General features: G+C 43.9%; 1 protein-coding gene across 1 annotated transcript in view; it reads left to right on the forward strand.

Annotated features, from left to right (window-relative positions):
- The window catches only part of LOC120977667 (formin-J-like), a 93,302-nt gene that overhangs the window by 12,402 nt on the left and 58,030 nt on the right, over nt 1-22,870 (forward strand). The window contains exons 3-5 of the mRNA XM_040405698.1: nt 7,286-7,347; nt 13,678-13,780; nt 13,861-13,946. Coding sequence (XP_040261632.1) covers nt 7,286-7,347; nt 13,678-13,780; nt 13,861-13,946 — 251 coding nt within the window. The remainder of the gene's footprint in view (nt 1-7,285; nt 7,348-13,677; nt 13,781-13,860; nt 13,947-22,870) is intronic.

A 22,870-nucleotide genomic window follows, 5' to 3' on the forward strand; every position in this document is an offset into this window, starting at 1 on the left:
ATATCGCTGTACATACGATAAACGATAATATTACAGACAACTGCACTAAGCATGAACAAGACGAGTTGTAAACTGGTACAGAAGGAGAGAGGGCCCTGCCCGTGAAGGGCTTGCAATCTACATGGTATGGGAGAAGGACACAGTTGGTGCGGGTGAAGCTAGTCATGGCGGTATAGAGACAGCAGGGTCACTGGTTGTAGGCTTGTCTGAAGAGGTGGGTTTTCAGGTTTCTTTTGAAGGATACCACTGTAGGTGAGAGTCTGATATGTTGGGGTAGCGAGTTCCAGAGTGTGGGGGATGTATGGGAAAAATCTTGGAGGCAATTGTGGGAAGAGGCGATAAGAGGAGAGGAGAGAAGGAGGTCTTGTGAGGATCGGAGAGTGTGTGTGTGGATGTATCGAGAAAGTAGCTCAGAGATGTAGGGAGGGGACGGGTTGTGAACGGCCTGTATGTATTTGTTAGTATTTTGAACTGAATTCTCTGGGCAATGGGGAACCAGTGAAGGGATTGGCAGAGGAATAACAGGGTGAGAGGTGGATTGGTCGGGCAGCAGAGTTGAGGATAGATTGGAGGGGTGCGAGAGTGCTAGATGGAAGGCCACAGAGGAGAATGTTGCAGTAGTCTAGGCAGGAGATGATGGGCATGTACAAGCATTTTCCACGCACATATAGCCAGTATAGAATCCAGCAGTATTGCATACACTTTACCTCCAGTTCACATGAACTATATTGCAGACATTGTTGCGCTCACTTCTTTGTACGCAGATTGTAACTATTCTAAGGACAGGAGATTTCACTGCAGTGGCCGTAGGTAGGTCACTATGGTATGTACAGAGGCCGATTATTCTTCTGACCATGTGTTATTGTTCACATTTAGTCCTCACATTTATAGTATTAATAGACTTATGTATATACCTATAGACACAGAAAGCTCTTTCCAAGGGGAGAAGAATATACATGAACTAATTTACAATTGTAGTACCCCAGACCTGGGGGTACTACAAATTGTATATTGTTGTGCCTCATGTATTTTACTGTTTGCTTTTGGCCGTAGCTACCAGCAAGAGATGGTTGGCAAAGATTAGAAAGGAACAAGGCTAACCAACTTGTTCCTTCCCTCTTGGTAGGAGTGGGCTGGGAGGAGTTCCTCTTAAGCTACATAGAGGAGAGGAAGCAACCTGCTGAGCTCCTGCTCCTGATATAGCATTCTCTAGAGAAGTACTCCAATTGTCCTCAAGTAATGCCTTGAGATTCCTGACAGCAGTGTGAACTGCTGCGAGGTGTGGGATTACAGCCAAGCCACCCATCACTAAATTATCACTAGGCCAGTATGACTTACAGTTGCAAGAAAAAGTATATGAACCCTTTGGAATGATATGGATTTCTGCACAAATTGGTCATAAAATGTGATCTGATCTTCATCTAAGTCACAACAATAGACAATCACAGTCTGCTTAAACTAATAACACACAAAGAATTAAATGTTACCATGATATTATTGAACACACCATGTAAGCATTCACAGTGCAGGTGGAAAAAGTATGTGAACCCCTAGACTAATGACATCTCCAAGAGCTAATTGGAGTGAGGTGTCAGCCAACTGGAGTCCAATCAATGAGATGAGATTGGAGGTGTTGGTTACAGCTGCCCTGTCCTATAAAAAACACACACCAGTTCTGGGTTTGCTTTTCACAAGAAGCATTGCCTGATGTGAATGATGCCTCGCACAAAAGAGCTCTCAGAAGACCTACGATTAAGAATTGTTGACTTTCATAAAGCTGGAAAGGGTTATAAAAGTATCTCCAAAAGCCTTGCTGTTCATCAGTCCACGGTAAGACAAATTGTCTATAAATGGAGAAAGTTCAGCACTGCTGCTACTCTCCCTAGGAGTGGCCGTCCTGTAAAGATGACTGCAAGAGCACAGCACAGACTGCTCAATGAGGTGAAGAAGGATCCTAGAGTGTCAGCTAAAGACTTACAAAAGTCTCTGGCATATGCTAACATCCCTGTTAGCGAATCTACGATATGTAAAACACTAAACAAGAATGGAGTTCATGGGAGGATACCACAGAGGAAGCCACTGCTGTCCCAAAAAAACATTGCTGCACGTTTACAGTTTGCACAAGAGCACCTGGATGTTCCACAGCAGTACTGGCAACATATTCTGTGGACAGATGAAATCAAAGTTGAGTTGTTTGGAAGAAACACACAACACTATGTGTGGAGAAAAAGAGACACAGCACACCAACATCAAAACCTCATCCCAACTGTGAAGTATGGTGGTGGGGGCATCATGGTTTGGGGCTGCTTTGCTGCGTCAGGGCCTGGACGGATTGCTATCATTGAAGGAAAAATGAATTTCCAAGTTTATCAAGACATTTTGCAGGAGAACTTAAGGCCTTCTGTCCACCAGCTGAAGCTCAACAGAAGATAGGTGTTGCAACAGGACAATGACCCAAAGCATAGAAGTAAATCAACAATAGAATGGCTTAAACAGAAGAAAATACGCCTTCTGGAGTGGCCCAGTCAGAGTCCTGACCTCAACCCGATTGAGATGCTGTGGCATGACCTCAAGAAAGCGATTCACACCAGACATCCCAAGAATATTGCTGAACTGAAACAGTTCTGTAAAGAAGAATGGTCAAGAATTACTCCTGACCGTTGTGCACGTCTGATCTGCAACTACAGGAAACGTTTGAAGTTATTGCAGCCAAAGAAGGTTCAACCAGTTATTAAATCCAAGGGTTCACATACCTTTTCCACCTGAACTGTGAATGTTTACAAGGTGTGTTCAATAAAAACATGGTAACATTTAATTCTTTGTGTGTTATTAGTTTAAGCAGACTGTGATTGTCTATTGTTGTGACTTAGATGAAGATCAGATCACATTTTATGACCAATTTGTGCAGAAATCCATATCATTCCAAAGGGTTCACATACTTTTTCTTGCAACTGTAAGTGAGGAATTGCCACCAACCAACTTTCCTCCGTATACTTGCTGGTGCCAAGAGTAGCTAAGGGTACTTTCACACTAGCGTTTTTCTTTTCCGCCATAGAGTTCCGTCCTAGGGGCTCAATACCGGAAAAGAACTGATCAGGCATATCCCCATGCATTCTGAATGGAGAGTAATCCGTTCAGGATGCATCAGGATGTCTTCAGTTCAGTCATTTTGACTGATTAGGCAAAAGAGAAAACCGTAGCATGCTACGGTTTTATCTCCGGCGAAAAAAACTGAAGACTTCCCTTGCATTTTTTCCCATAGGAATGTATTAGTGCCGGATCCGGCATCCAGAATACCGGAATGCCGGATCCGTCCTTCCGGTCTGCGCAGACTGAAAAAAAGGTGAAAAAAATAAATGCCGGATCCGTTTTGCCGGATAACACCGGAAAGACGGATCCGGCATTTCAATGCATTTTTTCGACTGATCAGGCATTTTTAAGACTGATAAAGATCCTGATCAGTCTTACTAATGCCATCAGTTGGCATACGTTTTGCCTGATCCGGCAGGCAGTTCCGGCGACAGAACTGCTTGCCGGATCTCTCTGCCGCAAGTGTGAAAGTACCCTAAATCTTTATAACAATTTTTAATATGATGTCCCTAGTGCCCTAATAAAACTATTTCTAATGTACTTTATTAATCAATTTAGTATTTTTCTTACTCATTTATGTCCCTTAAAGGGAGTCTGTCACCACATTTGAGCATATTAAACTGATCAAATAGCGTTATATGTGCCACCCAGAACTTAAAAACTGTACCTTTGTTGTATCTAATGGAGTTTTCTTTCAGCCAAAAATGAACTTTTAAGATTATGTAAATGCGCCCTCTCAAGTGCCCAGGGCAGTGTCTCAATCGTCCGAGCCCCAGGCAGCACCTCCTCAACGGCTCATAACCCCTCCCTCCGTGTGCCTCTGCCCGCCCGTTTACTCTCCTCCTCTCTCCTTTTCCACTGCAGCTGCGCGGTCAAATTCGTAGCGCAGTGGAAAAGGAGAGAGGAGGAGAGTAAACGGGCGGGCAGAGGCACACGGAGGGAGGGGTTATGAGCCATTGAGGAGGTGCTGCCTGGGGCTCGGACGATTGAGACACCGCCCTGGGCACTTGAGAGGGCGCATTTACAGAATCTTAAAAGTTCATTTTTGGCTGAAAGAAAACTCCATTAGATACAACAAAGGTACAGTTTTTAAGTTCTGGGTGGCACATATAACGCTATTTGATCAGTCTAATATGCTCAAATGTGGTGACAGACTCCCTTTAAGTGCACCATTCACTGTGCGCTTAAAACTCAGTTCTCCAAACACTGCTGACGTCTCAGCGGTGTACGGAGTGTGAAATTTATGAATGGCAACAGCAGCAGTGCTGTGAGTATGGGCAGGATCGCATATTGCTGCTCTTTCCCGTGCTCCCTGGAGGATTACTAATTCCTGGCATAGCACATGGGTACCCTGTACCAGGATCAGCTGAGCGTAGCGGGCTCCTGCTTCTGCCAGCTCAACTAAGCGCTGACATGCAGTTCTCTTAGTTTAGCAGAGCAGGCAGATGCAGGAGCCCGCTCCGCTAATCCTGGCATAGCCAGAAGTTACTTATCCTCCGGGGAGCAGGGGCAGGAGCAGCAATATGCACTCCTGCCCGTACGCACTGCTGCTGCTGCCCATTCATAAATTTCACACTCTGTACACCACTGAGCTGTCAGCGGTGTATGGAGAACTGAGTTTTAAGCACATAGTGAATGGTGCGCTTTAGGGACGTAAAAGAGTTAGAAAAATACAAAATTGATTAATAAAGTACATTAGAAGTTGTTTTATTAGGGCATTAGGGACATCATATTAAAAATTGTTATAAAGGTTTAGTTACTCTTTAAAGCCCACTGCTACTGTAAGAATTTAAAGTTCTATGTTGCACCTAGTAAAAAAGACTTTGGTATGATTTAGCATTTCCCTTGTGTCTGGAAGGTGGCGTTAAAAAGTTGCAACTTTTTACCTGCAACCTTTTAAAAAATTGTTGCATCTTTTGTTTTGATGCTGCACTCGCCACTTTTCAGAAAGGGGGCATGGTAACGGCGGGAAGTGGGCTGAAAATGGGTGGGGTTTGTGTATGCCCCAATTATAAATGGGTGGTCCCACAGTGTTTAGGGTTGTCCCAGGATGGAACCTATTTGTTCCGAATTTACCAACTGCAAAGTCTCTATTGTACAGATCTGCAGTATTGTATAACAAGGGCGGACTGGGAACTTAAACTGACCCTGAAAAAAGGAATACAAGTGGCACCATGTTGTAGGCGGGTCCAAATTGAGAGAAGGCAAGGCTAACACAAGTTGGCGGGCAAGCAATACCACATAATTGTAGCACAAAATACTGCCGCAGCAGAGCCAAATATTTTTTCTGATTGGAGTCATTCACTTTCTCTTTTTCTCTCTATCCAACCAGGACCACCATGACAACTTCTTCCATCAATAACTCATCTCTGCAAAATTTGCGGCCCAGATATCGATATATATATATTTTTTTAACAAACAGACTATCCAGGCATCTTGAACACCTCACTTTTCCAGTACCTTCCCACCTATTCTCTGTAAAAGTAGAAGAAGTGGATCAGCACTCACTTTTTGATGCAAATAAATCTTCACTGTATTGCCATAAACAAAATACAGGCAGATGTGATGTGTTTCGGGTAATCAGCTCTTTTCAAACATCCTCTGTACAAACTTACCAGTAGTACCTTCCTGTTACTACATCTATTACTGTGGCTGCTGCTTCCTTAGTTACCCACACTGCTGGTTATTAGTTATTACAAGTGCCCCAAAATACTGGACTTCATAAGTAGTGGTGTCACAACTAGTTACGCCAAGAAAATGACCAGATAGTGCCTTAGATGGTTAAGAGTTAGAGTAATAGTGCCCCCTTAGTGTCTGTTTACAATAATAATGCTCACTTACTGCCACTTATAGTAATAGTGCCTCCTGTTTAGTAAAAGTGCCTAATTAGTGCCCTCAACTTAGTTTTTAAGTGCCTCCTTAGTTTTCTCTACAGGGTGAAAGTTCCCCCTAAGTAAGCCCCAACACAGTAAAAAGGGCCCCTTCATTGACACTTCTCCCGCATAGTAAGTACCTGCTAATTAATCCCCAAAACAGTACAAGTGCCTCTACACAGTAACAGTGCCCCTACATAGTAATAGTGCCCCATAAGTAAGCGCCGACACAGAAAGAAATGTGCCCCCAAAATAATAATATGAATAAACTAGTATTCTCCTAACTCCATTACCACAGTGCAGGCGGTATGATGATATTACTACATCACTGTGGTCTGTGCCAGGGTATCTTGTAGGCGGCATGCCTGAAATAAGAGCTACCTGTAATGGGAGGATGGTTCTCTTTTCCGCCATAGTATTCAACTGTTAACATGTCCTGGGGATGGTGATACAGTTAAAAGTGGCAGAGTGAAGAGGGACTTGCCCTGCTTCATCCTGCCAGCCAAAAAAGTTGCCAGGGTTATCCCCTGCCCCAATGAAAACCCTGGGTTGTGTGATTTTTTTAAATATGGCTGCTTTTTACGAGAAACCACACCATCCTCGTCCTCAGACTTGTGTGGTATTGCAGCACAGTCTCATTTCAGCGGCACGGTTTCCTTAAACTGGTTGGCCAAGATGAAAATAACCCACAGTAAGAGACAGGCCAAGTTATGGAAATGTCAGCTACTCAAACAGCATAGCACAGCAAGATGCACTGCTTCTGTAACTGGCCATTCTGGGTCCTTACTGTAGGTTAATCCCATCTTGACCATGAACGGTCGAGATGGGACAATTCCTTTAAGAAAGCAGCCAAGTTATTTTCTAATTTTAGAAAACCCCTTTAATTTGTATTGTTTGTTTTAGGGGAAAATGGTCTTTGTTTTATGTAAAAGTCTGTCCAGCAAATATCTTGAAAGAGGATGACATATGATTTTACATGACTGTGCTAGAGATTCCGTGTGAAATGTGCGGGTGGCGTCTTCTCCCAGGAAGAGATGGAGAGAGTTCTTTATTATCGCTATTGTTCAGGACAGTACTGTAACTTAATATGGAAGTATTTGATGCTTCTATAGGAAGCATAGTTTGCGTTACAGTACTACATAGTGTTGTTCTTGGCATGAAAAGATATTATGAAATGGGAGTTCTTAGAGAACAGGCTGGTACATGAAGATACTGGCGGCAGGCTGGTACATGAAAAGCCGGCATGAAGGGCAGACAGGTTGTGCAGGTGTCACTTCTTTGTATTAGGATATCTTTTTAATCTTTGATCATTTACTTTGCAGGTCTTTTTGCTTGATTCAAGGAGAAGCATGAATATTGGCATCTTCCTGAAGCAGTTTAAAAGGTACCAACGAACGGTTCCAAAACAAATTCATTATGTTATGTAACAGTACACTTTATACAGAGGTGCTTGAAATCTTTTCGAATTTCTAGATTTCAGCATGCATTTGACTTATAACTACATTACATTTTCACTCAACTCCCGAAAGTACATAACGCTAAACAAATGAGTCAAAAATATTAGACTTGGTCATTTATTTATTGAGGAAAATGATCCAATAGCACATGTCTGTGAGTGCCAAAAGTATGTGAACCTTTAGGATTAGCAGATAATTTGAAGGTGAAATTAGAGTCAGGTGTTTTCGATCAATGGGATGACAATTGGGTGTGAGTGGGCAGCTTGTTTTATTTAAAGAACTGGAACCTATCAAAGTCTGATGTTTAACGCATGTTTGTGGACGTGTCTCATTGCAAAAACAAAAGAGATTTCTGAGGACCTCAGAGGAAGAATTGTTGATGCTCATCAGGCTGGAAAAGGTTACCACCTCTACAGAGGTTGGAATCCACCAAAGCACAATTAGACAGATAGTGTACAAATGGAGGAAATTCAAGACCATTATTACCCATCCCAGGAGTGATCGACCAACAAATTTTACACCAAGAACAAGGAGTCAGCAAGGTCACAAAGGAACCCAAGGTAACCTCTAAGCAACTAAACGCCTTTCTTACATTTTCTAATGTTAATGTTCTGGAGCATAGGAGGACACTGAAAGAAGAAGAAAGCCGCTGGTCTCCAAAAAAAACATTGCTGCCCATCTGCAGTTTGCTAAAGATCACCTGGACTAGCCAGAAGGTTATTAAAACTAGATGATGTGACAAAAAATATTGGTTTAAATAAGAAGCGTTATGTTTCGAAAAAGGAAAACATACTGTAGAAACCACATCCTATCATTATGAAACATGGTGGTGGAAGTATCATGGTTTGGGCCTGTTTTACTGCATCTGCGCCAGGACAGCTTGCCATCATTGATGGAACAATGAATTCTGGATTATACCAGCAAATTTTAAAGGAAAACGTCAGGACAAATGTCAGTGAGCTGATTACAGCAAGGCAATGACCCCAAGCATAAAAATCATTCTACCAAAGAATGGTTTAAGACTAATAAAGTTAAAGGAGTTGAGAGGAAGTTAATACAAGGCACTTACTAATGTATTAGCCTATGTGAGCTCCCACAGTCCCCGCTGCCAGTCCTGCACATGGCTAAAAAAAGACCATACTCACACCATATTCGCTAGTACTGATATGATACACTGATTTTTACATTTTTTATGCTATTTTCAGTGAATTTCTACAGAATTTATATTTATACCAGCCAGAAATCCTGCAAGGAATGACAAATACCTGAGATGCATTTCTCACAGGGTTGCTTTGATTATTACATTGTAACAGACTATCAGCTGTGGACAACAGGATAATAAAACGATTTGTAATCCTCTGAACGTAAAAAAGAAAAATCTCCGTTCATTGAAAACAAGAAGAGATTTTCAAAATGCTGAAATATGGAACATGACATTATATTAAACATTTGTGGAACGCTGCATAATACAGGTGAAACTCGAAAAATTAGAATATCGTGCAAAGTTCATTTATTTCAGTAATGCAACTTAAAAGGTGAAACTAACATATGAGATACTCATTACATGCAAAGCGAGATATTTCAAGCCTTTATTTGGTAGAATTTGGATGATTATGGCTTACAGCTTATGAAACCCCAAAGTCACAATTTTGAGGTACCCTTTGCTCAGGGGGTATGGATTAATTAGCTGACTAGAGTGTGACACTTTGACCCTAGAATATTAAACCTTTTCACAAAATTCTAATTTTAAGCTGCATTAATGCAATTCCTTTTAATTTGCATTTACTGAAATAAATGGACCTGTGCACGATATTCTAATTTTTTGAGTTTCACCTGTATAAATATGAATCTGGCACTCTGCCTCAATGACTGGGATCAACGAAGATGCCGATTTCCAGACATTTAAAGGGGTGTTCTGAGATTTATTTTTTTACTGATGACCTAGCCTCAGGAAAGGTAATCAGTATCTGATCAAAAGGGGTCTGACAACTGGGACCCCCGCTGATCAGCTGTTTGAGAAGGCACTGGTGCTCCTGTGAGCGGTGCAGCCTTTTCTGAGCTTTCCCTAGGCCAGTAATGTCACATTCATCCATGGTGATGGATCATGTGACGGACCATGTGATGAGCGTAGTGACGTCATCAAAGGTCCTATTCCTCACAAAAGAAGACAGAAGAGATGCTGGCTGCGCGAACAAGTGGATTAAGGTGAGTTAAATTATTATTATTATTTTTTTAACCCCTCCAGCCCTATTTTACTATGCATTCTGTATTCAGAATGCTATTATTTTTCCTTATAACCATGTTATAAGGGGAAATAATACAATCTACACAACCTTGAACCCAAACCTGAACTTCTGTAAAGAAGTTCGGGTCTGGGTACCACATTCAGTTTTTTATCACGCGCGTGCAAAACACATTGCACACGCGCGATAAAAACTGAACAACGGAACGCAATCGCAGTCAAAACTGACTGCAATTGCGTACCTACTCGCGCGGGTTTGCTGCAATGCACCGGGACGCATCCGGACCTAATCCGGACACGCTCGTGTGAAAGAGGCCTAAAAGTGATTAAGAAGTCATACATAACCCAAAAATGGTACCAATAAAAACGACAGTTTACCCTGCAAAACCAAACCCTCTTACGGCTCTGTAGACGGAAATATAAAAAATTATAGTGGTCAGAAAATGGCGATGCAATGAAAATTTTTATATTTCCAAAGGTTTTTATTGTTTTTTTAAAGTAGGAAAACAAAATGAAAACTATATAAATTTGGTATTGCTGTAATCGTACTGACCCTCAGAAAAAGGTTGTCATGTCATTTTTAGCACACAGTAAATGTTGCAAAAACAAAACCCAAAAAACCTTGCCAGAATTTGCTTTTACTTTACAATTTCACCCCACAAAACATGTTTTCCCATTTTCCAGTACAAGCTATGGTAAAATAAACAGTGGCATTAAAAAATACAACTTGTCCCGCAAAAAAAACAAAAAAACACAGTTATCGGCCATGTGAACAGAAAACCAAAAAAATGATGGCTTTTGGAAGGCAGGGAAGGAAAAGGAAATTGAAAAAATAAAATTAGTCCATGTTCCGTAATGATTAAGACAGGGAAAATGTGATGCTACTTTTGGACCCACTCAACATCAGGGGAGAGCAAAGAAAATGTGCAGACTCAGATGTGTCAAATCCCCTGTCAGGCCACAGATTTATGCTGACACTTCACCCTATATGTAATATTGTTTGATAAATCCCCGCCAAGTAAGCTTCGGAGTCCTGGCACCGTGTGCATAAGGATGAGCAGTAAGACTGGGTCCTCTGTCTCACCAGTGATGTCATGCAGCAGCAATGTTGGCAGTGTTACCCTGTGCTCCCACATTGTTAGGAAAATTGCTAATAGTTATTTTAGGCAATGCAAATACTTATTATATATTTGGGACACTTGAACTTGCAGACATTTGCTGTGTAGTTAAATGCAATCTTTCGTTTCCTGTTATCAGCCATTTCAGGATGGAGAGATGCTGGTTGGTTACTTACAACAAAATGACCACGACTTTCTCATATGCCACTGGCACTGAGATTGCCAAAGGCATTTACTTAGGTATTCTGTTTCAAAAAGAACACTGAATCACTCTGGGAACCTACACTGCTTGCTTACAGAGGATGAAAACTTGTCCAGGTCCTGTAGATGCTTGGCTCACCACAAGACGGAAATCTGATAGTTGTACTATAACCATAATGACCTGTTTGAGATATACTTGAGTAGGACAGAAACTTTCACACACAAAGTAAGCACTTAAAGGGGTTGTGCAAGAGTGGGGGGGATTTTTGGCAAGCCCCCACTTGGCAGGACCTGTAAAAAGAAGATTACTTACCTGCTTTCTGGCGGCGGCTCTTCACTCCTTCTCCTCCCGGCCTGCGATGCTCCACTGTGTTCCCTCACTGTCATCATCCTGTTTGGCATCGCCGCAGCCAATCACTGGCCATGGCAGAGACTGGATGCCCTTGCGTCATGTGACCATTTACCATGGCGTAAGGAGAATCAGTCTCCGCCGCGGCCAGTGATTGGCTGCGGCGATGTCAAATAGGATGTTGACAGTGAGGGAGCCTAGTAAAGCATCGCAAGAGAGGAGCCAGCGTTGGGAAAAGCGGTGAGTAAACTTCCCTTAACAGGTCTGGCCAAGTGGGGGAGTTACCAAATTCCTCCCCTCCCCATTCTTGCACAAGCACTTTAAGGTTACCATGGAATTACAGCAAACGGATCTTGAAGACTCTGGGAAAATGAAGCTCACACATATTGAAAGATGACATAACCTTTTATTATAAAAATGTGTCATTTGCTAAAACCAGAAAATAAAACATCAGAGAGATTTATCAAAACCGGTGTAAGGAAAAACTGGCTTAGTTGCCCCTAGCAATCAATCAGATTCCATCTTTCATTTTCCAAAGGAGCTATGAAAGGTGGAATCTGATTGGATGCTATTGGCAAGTAAGCCAGTTTTTCTTTCCACCAGTTTTAATAAATTCTCCCCTTAATGTTTATTCTATATAAAACTGACATCTGAACATCATTTTCGTTGCACAAGAGTATTTGAAAGAATTGGCATTTCCAGTTGCTAACTGCATGCAGAATGGTAGGATCTGTTCATATCTGCTGCCTCCATCACAGATTCCATCACATTTGATGGGGGAAAAACAGTATTGCATACAGCAGTGATTATTTATTTTTTTAGCAACAGACACCTCAGTGTAACCCAACAAACCCCAACATAAAGCCTCATTCACACGTCAGTGTTTCACGGACGTGTGCTGTACGTGTTCTCCACGGACAGCACACGCCCCCATTCATTTTTATGTGTGTATTCAGACATCAGTGTCTTAGCACGGTCCGTGGGTCAGTGTTTTTAGCACGGATGCATGCACTATTTTGTCCGTGTTAATGGATCCATCACGCCTATTATAGTCTAATGGGTCAGTGAAAACCACAGATGCAACACGGATGCCATCTGTGTTGCATCCGTGTTTCACAGACCATTAGGAAGAGATGCTTTGAAAAAAAAATTTCAGCTGTTCAGTGTTAGGCCTCATGCACACGACCGTTGTTGTGTTCCGTTCCGCAAAATGTTGTTCCGTGATCCGTTTCCGTTTTTGTTTCCGTGTGTCTTCCTGTCACGGCGGACTGGATCTAAGATACACAGATAACAAAACAAACAAGTATCTAGGCGAGAAGCTGGGGATAAGGTCACCTCCTAGCAAATCCCTAACAGCTCTCCCTATACTGCTAAGCCCACATTCAGACCCTTATGGTGGGAATAATATGTCCTCGTCCCTGGGCTGAAAATACCCTAGAATCCCTGAGATGGTGAAAGGGGAAAAGGGGCAGCCTGCTCCCTCAGAACCAGGAGGGGATAGACGTCATTCAAACAGCCTAGACAGCAAACCAAAGAAATCAGAAACCAACTTATCTTATCAGAGCAGGAACAGCCAATCCTTCCTTCCTTGCTTCCACAGCCTGACAGAAGCTATAACCCGCACGGAACCCTGGGAGTGAGAGTAATTTAAACCAACGACCCCACCCAGAGCACCTGAAGGGAGGCGGATCTAGCACGACTCCAAAACAAAACAAATGACTAGACACGTGCTGCTAATCTGGCAGACCTCCGCACATCGTCTGAGCAGGGCATGACACTTCCTTTATTTTTGGAGGATCACCAGACATGAAGGAAAGTAAAAAAAAATCTAAGACAGGTTTGCCATGCAAATGATAGGAAAAAAACCGACGTGGACGCGCGGACGCGGATGACAATCTTGTATGCCTCCACGTTTTTTCACGGTCCCATTGACTTGAATGGGTCTGCGAACCATTTTCCGTGAAAAAAATAGGACAGGTTATATTTTTTTGACGGACTGGAACCATGGATCGCGGATGACAAACGGTACATTAGCCGAGTTTTCAACGGGCTCATTGAAAGTCAATGGGTCCACAGAAAATCACGAAAAACGGAACAACGGACACGGAATAATACAACGGTCGTGTGCATGAGGCCTTAGTGAAACACGGATGGCATACGGACAGCAAAAAGCGGACACATGGAGCGCACACAGAGCCTTCATGGACATCTTCACGGATACATCACTGACCACCTCACAGATTTGAGCACGGATGTGTGAATGAGGCTTAAGTCATTGGGGGACAATCAAACAGTTTTTATGTTTGCTACTATGAATGAATGAGTCATGGATTTGCTTTCCTTGTAGATCAGCTGCAGAGATTGTAGAAGATATAAGGCTGGGGAGAGGAGATATATACACTTCCGAAAGACTAAATGAGCTTCTGAAGCACCTGCCCGACAGAGAAGAGGTAAGAAGCAACCTGCACGTGCCGTCATCTGTGGTGGATCCAGTCTTCATTATTTTTTTTAACTCTTGTCTTCACACAAGGTGCAACGTCTGAAATCCTTTCAGGGGGACAGAAAGTGTTTGAGTGAAGCAGATCTGTTCATGTTACTCCTCTTGGATGTTCCATGGTAGGTGATGTCACCCTTATTCCATGATCTCCTAAATGTTGCTGTGATTTCATGCTATTCTTATTAGTGGTGTGTGATGTTTGCACTGGAGGTGGACAGCGCAATTTCATGATAAAATGGCTTGAAGTATAACTGAGGGAGCTGGTGAACACCATACTACACCAAAAGCTAGAGAACTCTGTGTTATCACCTGCCTAGGCAACTGGGCCGCATGCTACTCTGACCACATATAACTTCTGGCCTGAGACACAGCAATCAGAACTAGCATTGAGTACCATTCAGAGCACCCATAGATAAGACACAGTTGGATGATGCTGTAGCCAAAAGATATTTCCATAAATATGGAGCTAGGATCCATCATGCATGGTTACGTGTGAGGGTAGAAAAGCAGAATGCAGTAAAACACAACAAAGATAACTAGATCAGTGACTGCACAGAATTTATTCTGTTGAATTGCATTGTGGGCATTGTAGTCATCAGGCAATGAACTATAATCTGATGTAGGAGAAACATATGGTTGTTTTATACCTGAAGATAAATTTGTAATAACAAGCGCCGATTGACGATGTAGAGTTGGTAAAAAGATTTTCCAGCTTCCCAATACTGGTGATCTGTCCTCAGGATAGGTCATCAATATCCAATCGGTAGGGTGGTGGTTCCAGTGGTCCAACCCCCATCGATTGAATATTGATGAACTATCCTAAGGAAAGGTCTTCATTATTTGGAGCCCAGAACACATCTTTATATTGAAAGACTGCATTTATATGTAACAGTGACCCTATGTTTTTGTAATTTTGATTGCTTTTGAAATTGCTTGTCTTTCCTACTGTCTCCCTTGCTAACAACTAAAAGATGCCTGCCTATACGAGGGGCTTTATTGTAGACAAATGATCATTTTTAGGTCATCATAACAGATTCAGTCAACAACAAAAGGTAAAATTATTGGTAATTGTGCAGGCGAGTTTACACTGTACAGCACTGGCAAAGTTTTACTTAATATAGCAATATTTTACAGAACTTACCTGTAGAAGAAATTTAGGATTTACAGTACTTACTTTCTCAAAATTGTGTGGATTGGCCACTCGGGAACCAAGTCTCGTGATGCTCATCCACTGACGTCACATATTTACTAGGTTTCAGGCCTGGGACGTCACTTCCACAGTCCAGTATGGGAGAACTGATGTGGATGAGGCAAGAACTACTCTACTCCCTGGCAAATGCGCAGATGAGGTGGATTAAGGAGTTTGTAGAACTTTTGCAAGGGAGAGGAAATATTCTTGCCCATCCACAGCACCTTCCCCATCATGGGCTGTGGAAGTGACATCCCGAATGTAGCCCAGGCCAAAAACCTATGATGGCAGAAGCATGATTTTTAGAAGAGGAGCATTACATGATCCAGTTCCCAAGCGGGTGATCCATGCAACTGCAAGACGGTAAGTATATTAGGAACGTTGTTCTGCAGGTGAGTTATGTGTAGTTAAGGTGGATTTGCAAGGCCTGCTGAATCACAGAAAACTATCTAATTTAATGATTATCTAATACTGTGCAGGAAACATACCTGCCAGGCTGGTTAAAACCAAAGAAATCCAGCAACCAGTTAATGGGGTGTTCTGCATAAATTTCAGAAATCCCATACATTGACCTGTAATGACATAAGACAATGCTACAGCACTTCAAGGCTTACCTTAACGAACGCAGAGAAGCCTTCTCCTGGTGCCCATGGGTACCGATTTCCTGTTCTTCTCTCACTTCCATGCACTCTGAGTGCATAATTAACATATAAAGACATATAATTTACATATTAATATATACAGTTCAGTGTAAATTTTCCATTCAGCAGAGACCCTTCCTCCAGAGCCACATAAAGTCACAGCACTAGGGTGCCTATAGGTAAATCCGGCCCTCGTTACACCGTTTTAAGCATGTTATACATGTGTTATCGCATCAAGGTTTTATGCTTTTGGAACCAATTAGACTAATAGATATTATGGTCGTGGCTACGGATACTGATGCTAGCGTGGTGAGCCCAGGAACCTAGACATACCATTAAACTAAGTAGGCCTGGATTGTGCCCATAGCCGTGAAACGTGGGTAGCCTATAAGGGGCCAAAAGCAAGGCAAAAGGTAGATTTAGCATTAATTGAAGGGTACATGGTTTACAATGCCAGTTTGCGGAAAACGTCTGATATTTCCTGATGCGGATTGGGAATGTACCTGGTGAAGCAAGATAACTCCCAACGTCCCGTCTTGCGGATGATATGACTGGGAACGTTGTGCTTGGAGGCTGCGGAAGCCGCCCCGATCCGAAACGAGTGATCTGAAATTGTTTTGGGATCGAAACCTAGGCCGGCGACTAGAAGGTGAATGTGGGAAATGATTTGCGCGGTCGTGAGGGGCTTGGATTTGAAGGTCAGCAGCGGGCTGTCTGGGGAGGAATGACCTGAGGAGCTTATTAATTGGTTGAAAACCTGGACTGGGCACCATTTGTTGAAGGACCTGAAATAGCAGTAGCAGGATGAAATGGTCGTGACTCCAAGCTAACTGGCTCTTGGTCAGACCCTTGGATTTTGGGGAGAAACCTGTGAATGCCCCTGGCCGCAAAAACCCATGGAAACCTGAATGCATGGCCGCTTTTATGACGGTGCTGGGATGGAGCCCGAAAGGGTTGCTGTCTAGGGAATTGGAAGCTTCCTAAACAGATCCCCTGAGACTGGTTGCCTGCTGGGAGTGCATGGCAGGCTGCTTTTTTTAATCCCCCTAGGGACTGCCTTGATGGAGGGGAACGCAAATATGGCCTTACTACCTGGATGTTTGAGAGTGAAGTAGTATTGCACCCCTGCCATGTACAATCTGATGGAGATGTAGCCAAGCTTGAGGTGATGGTGACAATAAGCTAGAAAAGCCATCAATAGGTGGTCCTATCCGTGCTGCTCCTAGGATGTAGACGATAAATTTTTTGGAAGCTGTTCCAACCGGTTTTATAGTTTCTAGCTGTTTGGGCTGATAGTGTTTTTTTTGGTTTTGTTTTTTAAGGGATTTGGCGTATGAAATGATTTGCGCTAGTCCGTGCGTAGGGTGTTGAACTCTGGAGGGGACAATCCTGCTGGATCAGCCTCTGGCATGACCTGAAAGAACGGTGGAAATGGAAGCGGGACAGCGCGTCAGCCGCGGAGTTCTGGACACCCTGGATGTGTCTGCATGAAAATTGGAAATGTGCTGCAGGGAGAACCAAACTAATTTGCGGACGAAAGGCATGATGTGACGGGATTTGGACCTGCCTTTGGTAATGATGTCCACTACCGACTGATTGTCCGTGATGAATGTCACCGGGGAGTTTTTCCACTGCCTGCCCCAACTTGAGCGGCCGCTACAATTGGGTAGGTTTCTAGGAGGGGGGAGGATCTGAGTTACTTGCTGAGCGAAGGAGGATGAGAGCGATGGCTTCACTGAGAGAGGAGTTTTTCATTGAGAACTCCTCAGACGGAACTAGGGCGTTGAGGCTGGGAATGTGAGAACCATGAGGAGCTGAGAGGTCATGAATTAAACTTTTTTTTTTTTGGTAAATATTTTGGTGATGATTCCGATAGGGTTTATCCTCCCGTGACCAAAGGAATGCTAGAGAAAGGGTCGATGAGAAAACCCCTCTCCAGTTCCACCTGGACCAGAGAACCCACCGAGGCGGCCTCGGAAATGGCGGACCTGAGGTTGGGGCCCTCCCAAGATGACTGAGGAAGGGCCACGAGATCAGTGTGAAACCCTTCCTTGAACCCTTGATGAGGAAGTGAACCTGGTGGGGGTTGTGATGGTCGCGGAGAAGTGCGGCTAGCAGGTCCACGTTTACCACGCCTAGTCACTTGGTTCTGGCCGATCTGTTGGGCAAACCGATAGGGGTTGGGCCCTGAAACAAGTGGAGCAGACATGGAGTGCTCTGCACTAATTGTAATGGCAGGTTGCAGAGTTGTAGTTGTTGCATACCTGACTATTTTCTAGGAAAAACTATGGGGCGACCCAGCTTGTCCGTGCCCGAGGTGTGTCTAGGCTGGGACCCCGAGGTGCCTGCCACAGACCTAGGCTGGGACGATGGAAGGCTGGGATTTGGACGCCAATCTGAGGCATGCAGAATGGATTGGCATGATGAGCAAACGGGGGGCCGTGAGGCCAGCGAATGTCGGCCAAACAGCTCCCTGTCCAGGGACGCTCAATTGGTGAACGTTGGAACTGGGCGAGGGCCGCCGCTGCTTTGGCCGAGAAGGAGCGATGGTAGTCATGAAATGTGTACCCTCCGTACTTGTGCCCCAGATCTGTGACCCTGTACAGGTACAAATCTAGCTCATCGCGCCTTTTCGGGAAGGCGGAGCAGATTATGTCCCTGAACCGGTTGAAGGCCAGGACGAACTCTGGGATACAAAGTTTCCTGTTCAATCGGGCGTCCCTGGACCTGGGAACTATCGACACATTTTCGCAGGCGATGGTCCTATTCTCAACCGTGTCGTGGGTGGGAATGAGGATGGTGGCCAAATTTACGTCCTCCAAGATGTCTGGTTGAGGGTGTCAGTCACGAAATGGGACGGGGCTACCTCGGACAAGGCGGGATGTGGATTGGGACGTGGAAGCGACCGGGAGAGGAGGGACGGGGAGGCTGGGAGGCGGATTTCTGGACTCCACTGCCGACAGCCTGGTCTGAATGTCTGAAACGGAAGTGGCTAGGGTGTTGATGGTGGCGTGCAGCTGAGTTAATGACAACTGGATTGTTGACATTGACACCTGTTCTTCGGAGTGAGAGGAATCGGCCACCAGGAGTCGATAAAGGTCCGCCTTCCTGGCCGAAGCTGGGTAACGAATCCCTCTTTTGGTGAACTCAACTATGATTTTGGGGATCGTCCAGCTCCGAAGTGACCCCACGCTGGCGTGGCTGGATGCCAGGGAATCTGAAAGGGAAGCGGAGTCATCGATTTCAGAACGATGTGACATGTTGGAAAGCTGAAAGAGAGAGCAAGATTTAGTGTTCTTTTGGGGTTAGCCGAGACGTAGCCTCGGAATCATTAGGGCCCTGGATCCAAGGAGGTGCGTTGCGTTTGCTGCCCCCCAGATAAACGTTTTGGAGCGACCTGAAAAATACGTGACGAGGCTTCATAACCGGATGAATTTAGATAAAGAGAGTATCAGTACCAGAAGATCCCACCTGGCCTAACGAGGCCTCAGGTCCTGAAGGTTCGTGGCAGCGTAGACGAAATCAGAGATAAAAGTAAAAGTTTTAGCGGAGGGGCCTATGGCCAGTGAACAAGATTGCGAATGAATTAACCTAATGCCTGGTTAGGCCGCCATGAAGACAGACGAACAAGGATGAGGGACCGAAATTACCTGCCTGGCATGACAGGTGTGAGACCAAGAGTGACAGGGGCGTGACCAAATGATAAAACCAGGGCGTGTGTGTGAAACGGAGTAGCCTGATGGAGGATGAGGATGGAATACATGGATGGAACGAGAAGAAGAGATGTGGCTTGACACGTGAACAGGAGGGGGACGTGAGAAGACAAGACATGGCCTGAATAACGAAAACAGGCATGAGACGTACATGACAGACGTGGCCTGAATAACGGAAACAGGCATGAGACGTGGATGACAGACGTGGCCTGAATAACGAAAACAGGCGTGAGACGTAAAAAAACAGACGTGGCCTGAATAACGAAAACAGGCGTGAGACGTAACTGACAGACGTGGCCTGAATAACGAAAACAGGCGTGAGACGTAGATGACAGACGTGGCCTGAATAACGAAAACAGGCGTGAGACGTAAATGACAGACGTGGCCTGAATGACACAAACAGGCGTGAGACGTAAAAGACAGATGTGGCCTGAATGACGTAGACAGGCGTGAATACTGCCAATTTTTTTTAAAGAGGACCTTTCACCAGAGGAAAGCCTCTAAACTAACTATACAGAAGTGTAGAGCGGCGCCCAGGGATCCCGCTGCACTTACTGTTATCCCCGGGCGCCGCTCCGTTCTCCGGTTATAGCCTCCGGTATGTAAGTAGTTAGGCTCCACCCACTTGATCCTGCCGGCGTCTTCTTCTCCTATGCTGTAGCGCTGGCCAATCGCAGCGCCCAGCTCATAGCTGGGCGCTGCGATTGGCCAGCGCTACAGCATAGGAGAAGAAGACGCCGGCAGGATCAAGTGGGTGGAGCCTAACTACTTACATACCGGAGGCTATAACCGGAGAACGGAGCGGCGCCCGGGGATTACAGTAAGTGCAGCGGGATCCCTGGGCGCCGCTCTACACTTCTGTATAGTTAGTTTAGAGGCTTTCCTCTGGTGAAAGGTCATCTTTAATTTTTTTATTAGCACCTGAGTAACGTAAACTGGCGTGAAGAGTAAGACAGACGTGGCCAGAATAACGAAAACAGGCGTGGGACGTAAATGACAGACGTGGCCTGAAGGACGTAGACAGGCGTGAATACTGCCAATTTTTTTTTTTTTTTTTTAAGCCTGAGTAACGTAAACTGGCGTAAATTTTCCATTCAGCAGAGACCCTTCCTCCAGAGCCACATAAAGACACAGGACTAGGGTGCCTATAGGTAAATCCGTCCCTCGTTACACCGTTTTAAGCATGTTATACATGTGTTATCGCGTCAAGGTTTTATGCTTTTGGAACCAATTAGACTAATAGATAATATAAAGCTCATGCTTCTATTTTTACCTTAAAGTCAATATTATCTGTATTTTATGTCTCCACAAGTTATGAAAGTAAAAATTGTAGTAGCAGGATGTTTGAGGAACAGTTATGAGGTTGTTTTATAAGGTGAACCTGAGCAAGAGTTGAAAAGTGTACTTATAATCCATGAACTAAACACAGGAAAAGAGCGGAAACGGGAAATTAAAGTTGATATGTAGGGAGGAGACGTCATGTGAGACAATAAGCTGGTGATCTACAGGTTGATGGACAGCAGTGACCCAACCTTGGCACTGAGCCTTGAGAACATTGGGAGGTTCAGACTGAAAGTGAGGACAAGTGCTTGGATATTTCTTAGTGTTAGATTCCTAAAGACGTACAGAAAAGTAACCACCTCCTGTTAATATAGATTAAAATGACACTGATGGATCATAATACTATGGGATACATGCTTTCTGTGGAGCCATATACATGTCTTATGCCTCCGCATGGTGCCCAGAGGCGGATTGTCCATAAATCTTACAAGGAAATTTCCCGGTGGGACGATGCCCAGGGGGCCACCTGAGTCCTCCTCACGGCTGGCAAGTGGAAGTTTTTGAGGATGTATTTTGTGCTGCTGGTAGTATTTTGTGATGGACTGTGGTATTTTGCTCTGTTGGGGTGGTATAATGTACCACAATATGGTATTGCTGGCCCTGCATTCCACCAATTTGGACCCAACTACAACACGGGCCACTATTAGTATTTTTTCCAGGGCTACTTTAAGTTCCCAGTCCGCCCCTGATGGTGCCTGTGTACTGTGTTCTTCTAGAGGAAAATACCAGCTGCAGTATTTTATGTTGGAGGCAGATGGAAGTATATTCTAGCCCAGTGATGGTGAACCTTTTTAAGACCGAGTGCCCAAACTGTAACCCAAAACCCATTTATTTATCGTAAAGTGCCAACACGGCAATTTACCCTGAATACAACAGTCCAATATAGTATATCTTCCATGTACTTTATCATTTAGCTATAATAGCCTGCCTACATTCAATGCGCTGCCTGCATTGTTCATAGTGCGCCCTGCACTGATGAATGGCAGGAAAAGTCTAAGGCATATTGGTACACCATAGACTTTTTCCAGGGTGTGGGTGCCCACAGAGAGGGCTCTGAGTGCCGCCTCCAGCACCCGTGCCATAGGTTCGCCAACACTGTTATAGCCCATAGATATCAATGGATGCAGCATCTTGGCTCCATACAACTCCGCTGTATGCATAAGCATTACTTTTTAGTTTCTCAGATTTTACGATAATTGCATATGAATAGCAAGCTTTGTTCTGTGCTGATTGCACTGCCCAGCGTCCCATATTTCTATATGCAGATATTTGTCTGAACTGATTTCTTTATGGAAAACTTTTATATGAGTGAAAAAGCAACACAAGGAAGTAGAGGAAAATTGTCAATCAAAACCCACTTTCCCTTTTAACTGCTCAGAAATGCCTTGAGAATAATTGTAGGAAGGAAGGAGGATAGGTGGGGAAGGTCATGAAGGGTTGTGAGACGGGCTGTAAAATGGCATTTGTTGAATTTATTTAACAGCAATAAAAGACTATTTTGAAATAACTTTTCTTGCAGTAGATTATTTCTTGCTGATACTCACTTGCATCTGCCCGGTTAGGAAAAGATTCACTCCCACTTCCAGCAAATGTTCGTTGGAACACATCACGCTCCCTTCCTGCTCAGGTTTGAAGGTGAAAAGCAGAGACATAAGGAAACTTTTATCTACATTGGCCTCTGTCATCTAAAGGCTGCAGACTCCAATTTTGTTTTTATTATACTGCAAATATTTTGGGCGAAAAATCATTTTTGCACTTGTTCTTTTTATGACTTATTCTGCAGTCTGCATGTATGCCAATACATACCAGGCTGTGGAACCAGTTGGGCTATCTGATGGCTTGATCTCCAGTAGCTCCTCTGATCTTTTGAACGCTGATCTAAGATCAATTTGGATCAACAAAAATTTTGAATAAAAAACAATTACAAACATATTTTAGCCCAAAATATATTTAATTAAATAAAATATAATTCAATAGTGATCTTGATGTACATCTTAACGTTGGCTGATAGAAAGGCAGTCCTGACTGAGTTAACCCCTGTGCCAGTATATTATTTTTGAGAACCTCTTTTCTATGTGAATTTTATGTGTTTTCTGTTTAGTTACGTAGAAACATAGAAGATTGATAACAGAAATAGACCACATGGTCCATCTAGCCTG

The sequence above is a fragment of the Bufo bufo genome, chromosome 8, assembly GCF_905171765.1.
Source record: "Bufo bufo chromosome 8, aBufBuf1.1, whole genome shotgun sequence".
NCBI classification, from domain to species: Eukaryota; Metazoa; Chordata; class Amphibia; order Anura; family Bufonidae; genus Bufo; species Bufo bufo.